Below are 12,628 nucleotides of genomic sequence, written 5' to 3' on the forward strand. Positions count from 1 at the left end.
AACGTTGAAATTATCCAAAACAGACGCAGCATACTATCAGGCGGGAGGATTCGAAGCGGGGACCAAAATATCGACGAGAAGTCACACGGTGCTCTTTCCCATGCGTCTGCTTCCGGGATTCTTCTCGGACTACAAGGAGATCATGTGGAAGGGAGGACTGAGAGTCACGTTTCGAAGAGCGGCCAACGACAACGACGCACTGATGCGATACGCTACTTTGGGTCCGGACGGCACCACGCCGATAGCCAACACTTTACCCGAAGCAGCAAAATGCGTCATCCGGAGCATGGAATTGAGAATGCCGGTGGTGGAATACGAAACAAACTACGCCCTCAAGTACAAAGCGGAGATCTTGAAAAGTCCGCAGGTGCCGATTCACTTTCACGGTTACCAGTGCGTGCAGAAGATGGCGTCGGGAAGTCACATGGAATTCGACGTGACGACGCAGTTCAACAACATACAGTTCGACATGCCAGATTTCGTCGTAGTGCTTTTTCAGACCGGGAGGGACAAGAATCAGGAAAAAGATTCCAGCAAGTTCGACGACTGCAAGATCAAGAACGTTTATCTGAAGAATGGACGCAACGAAGTGTTCCCGCGCGAGAATTACAACCTCGACGTGACCAAAAACGATTACCTCAAACTTTACGAAGCGTTTTCGGCTTACAAACGCGTGACCGAGGGAAGCGTGGACATGTACTACACGCCCAGCGAGTTCAAAGCACGGAGACCCATGACCGTCATCAACACATCTAAGAGAAAGAAGGTTGTGGTCAACGATCGAACCAACATCAAGGTCGTCTGCGAGTTCCACGATGCCTTGCCCGAGGATACCCTATGCAGTGTCATCCTGATTGCAGAGAAGTCCTTCGCCTACGACGTGAAGAACGAGAGGGTCACAGAGCAGTTTTAACAAGTTTTTAACATCTATTTTCTTGCACAATAAGAAATTTTTTGTACTAGCACAATCAGTTACAATGGCACAATACGAATTTCACTAGTTCAGATCAGTTACAATGTCAATTTCATCAGTTATCAGTTACAATATCTTTTTTTTGCACTATAGCACGAGAGACAATCAGAAAATTTGCACAAAAATTTGTTGTTGTTTTTACACATGAAAATTAACAATAAAATTCTTTCTTTTTATCGTTTCAGATGCTGTCGAAACATCAAAAACACATACACACACTAGAAAAAAAAAAGCATGCAACTTTATTTGTAACACTCACATATTCTCCATCTTCATCAAGAAAATATTATAATAAACATAATTATTTTTATCTATATCTCACAATAAAACTCTATATCCAAAAATATCACAACATCAAATAACACTAGAGTCGTTAGTACACGTTGCATGCATTACGGAGGTCCTCTGTAGAGTTTCATGGAAGTTTGAGAGAAAAAAAAAAACAAACACGTGAAACTCTACAGAGGTGCGGTAATCTATAACCGCAGCCGTTAGAAAACCTTTACTTTTTTGGCTGGGCACCACGCACCCTGGCGAGGTTATAGGGGCCAGGTATCCTAAAAAACAACAATTATTATTTTGTTTGTTTGTTTGTGTTACAATACGGAAATAATAAAAAGCATACGCGCGCGCGTGTGTGTGTGGCACATCGTTCGCTCCCCGAGAGAGAGGTTTACGAAGGTCACGATATATAAACATTTGGTCCCCGGACTTGGAAAATTACGATAAGGTGCACTCATCCTTCAAAAGATAAGAAGATGAGAAGAGAGGTTTACGTAGGTCACGATATATAAACATTTGGTCCCGGACTTGGAAAATTACAATAAGGTGCACTCATCTTTCAAAAAATGAGAGGATGAGAAGATAAGAGAATAAGAGAATAAGAGAATAAGAGAATGAGAAGATGAGAAAATAAGAGAAGAGGTTTACGAAGATCACGATATATAAACATTTGGTCCCGGACTTGGAAAATTACAATAAGATGCACTCATCCTTCAAAAATAAGAGAATAAGAGAATGAGAGAATGAGAGGAGAGGTTTACGAAGATCACGATATATAAACATTTGGCCCCAGACTTGGAAAATTACGATAAGATACACTCATCTTTCAAAAATAAGAGAATGAGAAAATAAAAAAATAAGAGGATGAGAAGAAGATGAGAGAATGAGAGGAGGATAAAAAAAAGATGAGAGGAGGATGAGAAGATGAGAGAAGAATAAGAGGAATGAGAGGGATGAGAAGGATGAGAGGATGAGAGCTCATCTTTCACTCATCACTGCCTTTTGCGCCCGTGAAACATCGTCAGCGCAATAAATAAGGCGCGGAACGGGGAGAGAAAGTGGTTTTTCAACTTTTTGTGGTCGTTTGGTCAAGAAATCAGAGTTGGGGTCAAAGGCATATTTACTATCTACTGTTGTTGCCATGCTCCACGCGCATTTGCATATAAAGTATATGTGAACTCAACCTAACAGAAAAGCTTACGATACGCTGTGAGATATTAAAAGTGCTTCCGCAATTTATTCTGGTCAGGGGTTTCAACTTAGGTTTGGGTCGGTGGCTTGGAACGCCACTTCTCTTCTAAGAACAAGAGCCAGCAGTAGCGTGTAATTACTTATATTCTCCTTGTGGTGCCCTCATGCGGATTCGAAATGGAAAAAATGGGCGTTCATGTGGGATACAAAATGAATCTATGTTTTTCGTGTAATTAGGGAAAAGAAACGTTTTGAGGTAGAGAGACAAGAATACATATAGCAAGCGGATGAAACATGATGAAAAGGAAAAGAAATAAAGATACGTGCAATACAATATGAGGTAGGAAGAGAAATATGGACGTGTTCAGTCAGCAATGTCCTCACCCACCCTCTAATAAATGGACACTCGGGGGCAATTCTGGGAGGTAGAGGCAACCGGAGCGTGGTGCTGATCATATCACCACACTGGCAGAAATTGTGAATGTGTGGGGCCCTACTTTCACATTCCCTCTCATGCCTCTACGGCATGTTGCAATGAAGATGGGGTAGCTTTAATTAAATATACATGTGTGTGTGCATCGTCGCACCAATGCCAAAAACCACGAATATGCAAATTTTGACATTTTAATCTAAGGAAAGTTCCTTAAGAGGTACATATTTTACCGATGACAACATTTATCCAAATGTAAAATAAAGATTTTATCTGAAAGTTGGATTTAGCACATTTCGTGGTTCTGGCATTGGTTGCGAAGATATATGACAACAGACGTACTATCCGCTTCCGCGTCAATTTACAGCCTCATCCATATAAGTTCCAGTTTAGTGTCATTTCATCAAATTCAAATTCGGCTAACGGTCATAAGTTCTGAATTGGAATTCCGGACTGGGCGTGCGTAACATTTCATCCACACCATACTATCGTTGATCCTCCTCGCTGCAAACAGCCCGAAAGGGACAGAAAATGTCAAATAAGAAAAACACAAAAAAAATTGAGATGTTGACACCAGATTTTTGATTGGTGTCCCAATATGAAATGCGCTCAACAGTTTTATCCACTTAGTACATCGATAGGGAATGTTTGGGAACTTGCCTTAGGCGGTTGAACCTCAATTGAGGTCACGTCGTCTGCGTCGTGGATGGAACAGCTTTCTCCGGATCTTAACATTGACACTGATAAACACCTTACTGTGTGGGGGAGAAGGATGTGCATATGGCTCATATGCAGGTGACTCACGCGACTGTTCAGACTTGCCTTCTAGAATGGGGATTTCGAATGCATTCGCCCCTTAGCATAACGGAACTCTTCTGAGGATTAATAGCGCTCTCCTTTCTAAGAAAAGCTTAGAAATACCAGGAAAACTGTTAGTGGTCGCCGCTTTCTCTCGTGGTAGCGATTTCAATCTCAACTTTCCTATATCTCATCACTTTGTTACACCCATGTGTACTTGCTCAGCAGTTAAATGCTAATTATATCACAATACTCGAATTATTTAGGAATTTTCGTATGACGTCATAGTATAGTAATGTGATTTATTAGACCGAACGAAATCGGGTGGTCTAAATTTATTTTAAAAGATAAAGTTTTAACCAAAATTTCTGTAGCTGGACTCGTGGCTGAGTGGTTAGCACATCGCGCTGCGACGCCTAGGATCCCGGGTTCGAATCCCGCTCGGGCATCGTTGTTTGTAAATGTTCATTCATCAAATCATCATTTCATCACTCATCCCTATCTTCGCAAATTAGCCAAGAGGCATAAACCGCGAAGTAAAATAAAACAAATCAAAATTTCTGTAACTGATTTTAATCTAAAAAGCAAGAAGTATTTATTCGGCTTGGTTTAAAATATATATGTTTTAATTTCATAGAAAGGACTTCTAAAACGTGTCTGGTTATCATTCATGTCTATTTGGTTTGGTAGATTATTGTATTGGCCAGGTAGTCTGTGGAACAGGGAATGCTGAATAAGTCATAATATATGTTTCTGTGCTGGAAATCGAATTATCTGGAGATGGTGCCCATTTCTGATGTTACCATTGGCTATTTTATTGTGTGACTTGGCAGTTTGTGTCTCTCGTGAGGAGTGTGGATATTTAACGTTTTCGGAAGGATGGACTTTTGCAGGTGCTCTGTAGATGGGATTCGGTAGCGAACAATGACCAGGAAGAAATTTTGAACGGGATTTAGCCTATCTAAATTTGAGAGGCATGCCATGGTTTAGATCAGAGAGCAGTATACAGTTTTAGGTACAAACAAAGATTTGTAAAAAGTGCTGGGAGCATAGCAGATGCAGAAACAGAGAAAGAAGAAAAAGTATAGAAACAGGAAAAGGAAGATAGTGTTAGAGAAAGATAGACAGATGAGACGAAAGAATGAAAGAAAGGGTAGAGAGAATGAAGGAAACCGAAACTAAGAAAGACAAAGAGGAAACAATGGAAGAAAACATCCGCCGTTGATGCGTACGGTGTCACCTTCAAATTTTCAAAGGCTAAAAAGAGATGGAAAAAAGGACACAGATGCTTTTGAAAAAAAAAAAAATAGTACCTCTAAATACTGTTGAACGAAAGGGTTTATCTCAGGTGTTTGTTTCTTTGTGCCAGTTTCTCTGTAAGCTAGCACAATCAAGTTTCCATGCAGTAGGCTACTAACGGCCTGTATATGAGAAAAAAATAATAATGTAAGTGGCTACAATGAATCTGTATTTCTAGGGCTCGTAGGGCCCTCAACCCGTTTGCCGTTGGCATGGCAACAAGGCTTCCCTGAAGACGCCGAGAACGAGCAAAATGTGTGTGTCTAACCACTTATACACAGTGTTTACTCCTCCATAGCCTAGGACCATGTGTCATAGTGAGATAGTCTAGATAAACATGTTGATATAAATGTTTGCGCTATTGCTAGCCGAATATTACAATTTGCATCGATATGGTAGAGTCCGTGGCGTAGGCTATACTGAGTCCAAGATCTGGGCTATCTCACTATGTCGCATGGTCCTAGGCTATGAATAGAAATAAATTTACCAACTCCTAAGAAATCAGGTTGCCAACTCCGAAGAAATCAGGTGGCCAACTCATAGGAAATCAGGTTGCCAACTCATAGGAAATCAGGTTGCCAACTCATAAGAAATCCGGTTGCCAACCAATAAGAAATCAGGTTGCCAACTCATATGAAATCCGGTTGCCAACCAATAAGAAATCAGGTTGCCAACGCATAGGAAATCAGGTTGCCAACTCATAGGAAATCCGGTTGCCAACTCCATCATCTTACTGATATGAATAATTTTATTTACAATTTCTGATCGATTTTTCTCCTGTGTTTTATTCTCTAGACTTCAGGCTTCGGAGATAGCCTAGCTAGCCTAGAATGTACGCTCCTGGTAGAGTCGGCCATATACGGTATTAGAATGTAGGCTATTCCATAGTTTTTTGTACTGTTACCGGTAGAGCCTTCTTTTGAAAGGCTACCCTGGCGCAAAAATTAATTACTTTTAATCCAACCTTTTATTAATTAATAAATTAAATGTTTTAAGGTAATGTTTCAAAATATGCAGCTTTATCTTAGTTGGGTGCATGGCTTTCTTAGACAGCATTTGGAAAAAGCAAAAAACTGTCTCCTGAGAAAAAAGGAGGCTGACTTTTGAATTATTTCTAGTTTTCTGAAAATATTTCGGGGTGGGGCTAAGTAATCTCTTATGGCAATCTTGTCTCTGGTAGGCTATCTTTCCGTGTTTGGCGAACTTTCATACCCTTGTCATATCCGTGCCTCAACAACCGCTTCCTGAAACACGACCTACCATCGAAACGAGACCCCGTCCCTTCAAGAGTGAAATTGAACAGCCCAGGAATGCCACCGCCTCGTACGACATCGGAAAGGACGCGGTTGCGACAGGCAAGGTCCCAGCACGGAATCAATGATCTGCCTTTCCGTTACAGGAAGAGGAGCTATTTGCTTCTCATTACGTCCACGGTAGCATCACGATCGAGTCATTACGAGATGGAGGAAGAACGGTACATGCCATTGCGCAACCGGAGAGGGGCTGAGGGTGGTCGCTACGTCCATCCCCTGGTGACCTACTTCTTCCAAGCTGCGTATCCTCCCCCTCTTCCGGTAAAGGTGTTCGTCCGGGAATTTCCTCTACCTGCCTCACATTCCATGCCGCTTATGCTCGTTGGCCTTCTTTGCGCAGTGTTGCCAGTAACTTGACGTTAAAAAAACAGGTTGAGTTATTGTGAAGAAGTCAAAAGTTTCGTTTTACTTAATTTTATAAATAAATAAATAAATTGATATGCTAATCGGGAGAGGACCTACAGCTTAGAGTGGGATCCGAACCGCTGTCCAATGGACCCTCAACCGGAAAGATCGCCAAAAATATTTGTACGAAGGGTCACGCCATTGATAAAATTTCATTTATTAATAATTATTATCATGGTTATGATAGTTATTATACAACAATAACTATTAAAAACAATCGAATTGCATTCCAAATTATTCCGCATTTTCGAGGAAATACTTATTCAAATTTTGGTTACACCACCTTCAACACCCCCCATCCGAAATAGGCATGTAATATCTCATGTGAAAGAGTCCTTCAAGACCTTTCCAACGGAATTTGGATCACGACTATAGGTGCCCTGAGTGTCGAATTACGTATTGCAAATTCAAATTAACACGTGGTGAAAAAAAAATGGTTGAATCGCGCGTCTGGCACTCCTTTAATTTCGGAAATGCAAAAGATATGAATTTCCAAGTTTGCATAGTGTCAGTATGTAAAATTTCAAATTAACTTTAAAATGTAAGGTTCAGGACCTTTTCGACTTGATATGGAATGAATTAACTAGCTATAAGCCTATCTTGAGTAGATGGCACTGCAAAATCATGTTAACTCTAGGTAACAAAAATCAAGTATAGCCAAAGCCCTGAATTTAAAAAAACAAGACAATAGAATCTTAAAATAAATTAGAAAATATAACTTGCATTTCAATGGAGCGTCAAAGCCAATCTTGAAATAAATTAGAAAATATAACTTGCATTTCAATGGAGAGTCGAAGCCAAATAACCTCTATAATATGCCACCGATGAGTGATATGTCACGGTATTTACTTGTGTCATATCTCATAGTATCATATTGTATTAGTTGATCGCGAAAATGAAAAGCATGGAAACTGTGCATAGTTAGAGATCGATTAGTTCAGTCTAACTATTGCCTATTTTTGAGGATTAGGAAAAGGTTTATAGTATCCTTGCCTTGACTCATCTCACCCAACAGGTCGTTAGGTGACGGGGCTTGACCCCGAGTTGATAGCTTCCTGGAGATGAGGCCTGTTCGAAAAGGTTTATAGTATACTAAAACATGCAAACTGTGCAGCATTTTAAGGATCCTTTTTTTTCTTTTTGGAAGAGCTCAAATTAAGCCAGATGGTTTCTTCCAGTTCGAACTGTCAGCAGTAAAGCAAGTAGAAACTATTAAAGGTTGTATCTTGAAGATAAAAACATCTCTGCCCCTGTCGTCGAATTTTTTAGCCCAAGGGAGCGTGGATGATGCAATCAGGTGCTTGCTATGTAATCCAGACCATGCATTGCCAAAATGTGCGGCGTTCTTCAGTGACAAGTGCCCATATCACCATCAAGGGATAGCAGAGACGTAATACGTTGAATTTTTTCACAGCACAGAGGGAGGGATGTTACAAATAGGATCCGGAATTTTATGCAATTACAGATTTTCCTCGTTATGTAGGGAAGCAAAAATTACAAATGTCAGCGAATTATGATGTTAATATGTGAATTGCATGTTACATTTTTTTTTATATATTTTCAGTTTACATTATATATTTCTTACATAAAATGCGGTATTTTGGTCATCTTTCTGGTTTTTCATTGAGTAAGGAACTATTGTGGGACAAATATTCAAACTTTGCTTTCTACAAAAATCAAAAACAAAAAATATTTTTAAAATCTCACAATAAAGTAGTTCATAGTATGTACATTGGCATGGTATGGCATGGTATGTACTGAAACAGAAGCACTTTTTATTTTGGAAATAATGGACTGTTACATGAAATGTACATTTTCCTTTTGCCTGACAAACCATTTTGTTCATTCAGTTCGCATATTCTTCTACAATGTTGAAATTTTGAATGCATCTCTCGTGGTGAAAATATCTGACCACATTGTATTAAAAAACTGTTGTCATTCATATTATCAGTTTATCAGATTACGAATATTCGAATGTAATTTAGCACATTATAAATTTATTATATCAAGATACATTTTTAAAATATAATAATATTGAGAGATGATTTTGATTAATTACATTTTTACTGCCACGAACCTAAAAAATAGCAAGTAAATGTCTAAATGCTCCCTTTGCTTGTGTCTGAGTACTCTTGAGCTGACATAATTATTACTATAAGGCTCGGATTTTTATGTAGGCAAAACATGAGAAATACGCATATAAACATGTAGAGAAAATCGCTGAAATATGTAAGCACATTAAAATATCAAATATGCGTATTCTTTCTCATTTATGTGCTCTCTGATTGAAGACCGTTTACAAGTTCGAAGCAGAAGAAGAAGCAGTCTAGTGAAAAGAGCAACCACATGTATACGTCAAGGTGAGTTCGTAATTCCTACATAAAAATCCGGGCCTGAGTTACAGATCTTAGACTTTGGTGAGGTTACGAATTCGCCGTGATGTAGACACGTGATTGCTCTTTTCCCTAGATTGCTTCTTCTTCTTCTTGAAACATGTCAACGGTCTTCAGTCTGAGAGCTTGTAAATATAATTTAGTGGACGAGTGTGAAGGTAATTTTAGTTTATTACTAAAATGGCCGTAAGTTAAACCTTTGAGCATAGTTTCAGCGGAAGTGCCGCAGAAAATAAGTGATTTGAAGAAATGAAATTGACATGGGATTCGAATCCAGAACATCTCATCTTTCCAGTGTGTTTAGACACTACCGCACCACACTCAGGAGTGAACAATTGTTTGGTTGCTTGCAGATCAAGTTTAAGATTGCGTATTAATCCATAAGATTATATTTTATTTAAAGTCTCTCTGGATGCTTCATGTTGACCAGGGCATTCACTTGTTTACTTCAGTTGTCTCAACCTATGTGGTATGTAAATAATGCACAGTGTTGTGCTATGCAAACTTCCTGATGTATTCAGGATATAGGAAGTTCCATCAGCTTATGGAGTCAGCTGTTTGCAATAGAGGTAGTAAAAATCACGATTCGGCATGGAGGAAGGTCTCCATGGCCTGGGTGATATAGGGGTGAGACAGACTGGGAAGGGACTGACTTTGGTTTTGGATTGAGGAGAGAGAGGAGCTTGGAGAATGGAGTTGAGGGAAAGTGAGGCGAGGCCTGGTCAACCTGCAACGAAGCCTAGAGAGGACTTAGTTTATTTTATTCTTCGAATTTATCATCAATCTTCAGATAGACAAGTAATTATCCTAACCCAGCCATGATTCAGGTTCGAAGGTTCTAAAAACCCAATGTGTGACCATTGTCTCTTCTAGTTGTTAGTTCTAGTTGCTAGCGGTTTAGTTTTAGTTGTGCCTTTCGCACTGCCAAGCGTCTGACTTGCCATGTCAATGACGAGTGCTCTCATCATTGAGGATGAATGACGAATAAGTTACATCACCCATTGATTAATTGTGGGAGTGACTGGTTTGTGATCCCCATCATTCTGTAGAATGATACGATTGATTGATTGGGTTTATTTTACTTCGCTTTCTGCCTTTTTGGCTAATCGCGTGAGGATGAATGATTATATGATGAAATTACAAAGAACACCCATGCCCAAGCCGGGTTTTGAACCCGGGATCCTGGCGTCGTACTGTGTTGTACTAACCACTACTCTGCGGAACTCCACAGTCAAGTTTAAGACGACGAAAAATTGTTTGACTGGTTGTTTGCAGATCAAATTTGAGATGATGATGATGAATGCTTGTTAGAGAGTTAATTTAAGAATCACCATCAAAACGAAGGCATCTTCTCAGGATATCGATACCAGATGAATTCTGGAAAAGTTGCCAAGTTTTCTACAGGTAAAATCACTCTCATTTCGACCAACTAAACTGATTCGATTCCTGAAGACGTGGGTTGATTAAGGAGGATAGAAGTTCTCATCTCCCCCTCCCTACTCCCCGAGACGCCTATAACTGAGAAGCCTTAAATTCATGCAAGAGAATAATTATCTTTCGCTCCCTTCTTGGAATACAAGAAAGGCACGTAGATGTTATGGAGTTAGGGCTCCACACATTCTCGATATACTTGTATGGCATAACACTTTCATGTGTGCTATTGGAGCTCGCCCATCGGCGCAGAGTTAGGCAACATACATAACACATTGCAGGGACGCATTTTACGATCTGGGTATCCCATTTTTATTGTTGGTGACTTACATGGGGAAAAAGCTCATTTATACTGGGTGTTTCAGTGGGAAGTCCCGCCTTTTAAATAGCTATAGCATTCGACATAATAACATTACAATAACGCTAAATTATAGGAAAACTGTGGCAGAATGACTTACCATCACATTAAATACTGAAAGTAACCTCCATTCTGTTCAAGACACATTCTTGCACGTTTCACCATGTTTTCTGAAATACGGTACGCCTCAACATGTCTGCACCAATATCGTTTATTTCAGCCTGGAGATCCTGAATAGTTCTTGGTTTGTTGTGATGGTAAGTCATTCTCCCACAGTTTTCCTCTAATTTGCACACAGTAGCGTTATTGTAATGTTATTATGTCGAATGCTATAGCTATTTAAAAGCGGGACTTCCCACTGAAACACCCTGTAGTTTGAAAATGAGTAAAAATAAATTACTACTACTTCTACTACTACGAATTATAATGGTTGTTGTAACTACTACTACTACCACCACCACCAATAATAATAATAATAATAATAATAATAATAATGGAGATGATGTAATCAGCACCATGCTCCGGTGGTCTTTATTACCCTTCCTCGGCCAGACTCCAAAAGAGAGATGGAATGTATTAATTGGATGTCCCTTGGATATCTATTTGTTCAGAATATATACTTTAGTAAAGTATAGTAAAGGAAGTTGGAGATATTATAGATTTATGATAAAGCTATAAGTTCAAAATAAAGCAGCTATCTATTTGATCGCCTAGATGGTATCAATTGCATATGCCAAGAGGATATGTCACCAATATTGGTGGAACACTTTTATATGTGACTTCCATAATCCCTGATAACATTCTTACATCTCCAGCATAATAATAAAATAAGAAATGGGCAAATCCCTGTTACCCACAGTCAAAATCCTTGCGTCTGAAAATAATTTGCTGAGGAAACAACAAAAAAAAGGGTGAAAAAAATGTCACTGGCAACACTACCCTTTTTTTCAGTATGCCGACTGGAGCGGCTCCCCACGTCCCAGAGGCTTCTTCGCCCGAAGACGTCGCTCAGCAAAAGTACTGTTACCTGAAGAAGATCCGTGCTTTGGAATGAAGAGCGCGGCCATTGGCTGGAGACGGCGTGACGTCAGACCCGTTCACCTGTCCTCGAGGGGGGCCATCTGCCCCCGTTTGGCCGTCGGTTTCTCAGTAGCGTGTGTTGACGGAAGACTTTCAGTTGTGGTTCGCGAACGCTCGAGTTACCTATCTTGTGGTGTTGTGTTGGTTTGTTTTTTTCCTTCCTAGTGGCGCAATGGACACTCTGCCACGGAGGATGTGGGTTTGGTTCCTGGTTCCAGTAATCGTTGCCAGGCTAGGAGCGTCGCAAGTTCAAGGTAGGTTCGCCAAAAGGTTTAGTGCTTGGCCAATATTTTGTTTTTGCAAAAAAACTTGGCAACATTTCTGTAATCTCTGTTTTGACAATGTGCGTGACGTTTGCCTGCCAAAACATATGCGGCAAATCTATAAATGTGATCTAAGGCATGAGTTTGAATTGATGTTTTAAGTCCACTTTATGCACATATAGGCTAATCGGGACGGGATCTACAGTTTAAAGTGGGATCCGAACCACTGTGCAATGTGCCTCCACCAGGTATCGAACCCGGGACCTCTTGATTACAAGTATGAGGTCTACAGGGTGACCCTTCTCAGGACACCTCCCTTCCAAGTAGTACACCACAAGACAGCCGGGTTCGAATCCCGACCTGGGCATGGGTGTTTGTGAAGGTCCCTCATCAATTCTATCATATCATCACT

The 12,628-nt window shown here is 40.1% G+C and overlaps 1 protein-coding gene across 7 annotated transcripts in view; it reads left to right on the top strand.

Moving 5' to 3' along the window:
• Positions 1-11,968: 11,968 nt before the first annotated feature.
• LOC145987689 (sushi, von Willebrand factor type A, EGF and pentraxin domain-containing protein 1) overlaps positions 11,969-12,628 on the top strand; it is a 142,567-nt gene continuing 141,907 nt past the window's right edge. For 2 of the 7 annotated variants that reach the window (XM_083122235.1, XM_083122234.1), the window contains exon 1: positions 11,969-12,207. In XM_083122235.1, coding sequence (XP_082978361.1) covers positions 12,126-12,207 — 82 coding nt within the window. In that variant the 5' untranslated portion in view covers positions 11,969-12,125. The remainder of the gene's footprint in view (positions 12,208-12,628) is intronic. The other 5 variants (XM_083122231.1, XM_083122236.1, XM_083122230.1 and 2 more) reach the window with 3 other exon arrangements.

Source organism: Lepisma saccharinum, chromosome 5, assembly GCF_977018435.1.
Source record: "Lepisma saccharinum chromosome 5, izLepSacc3.1, whole genome shotgun sequence".
In the NCBI taxonomy this organism is placed as follows: domain Eukaryota; kingdom Metazoa; phylum Arthropoda; class Insecta; order Zygentoma; family Lepismatidae; genus Lepisma; species Lepisma saccharinum.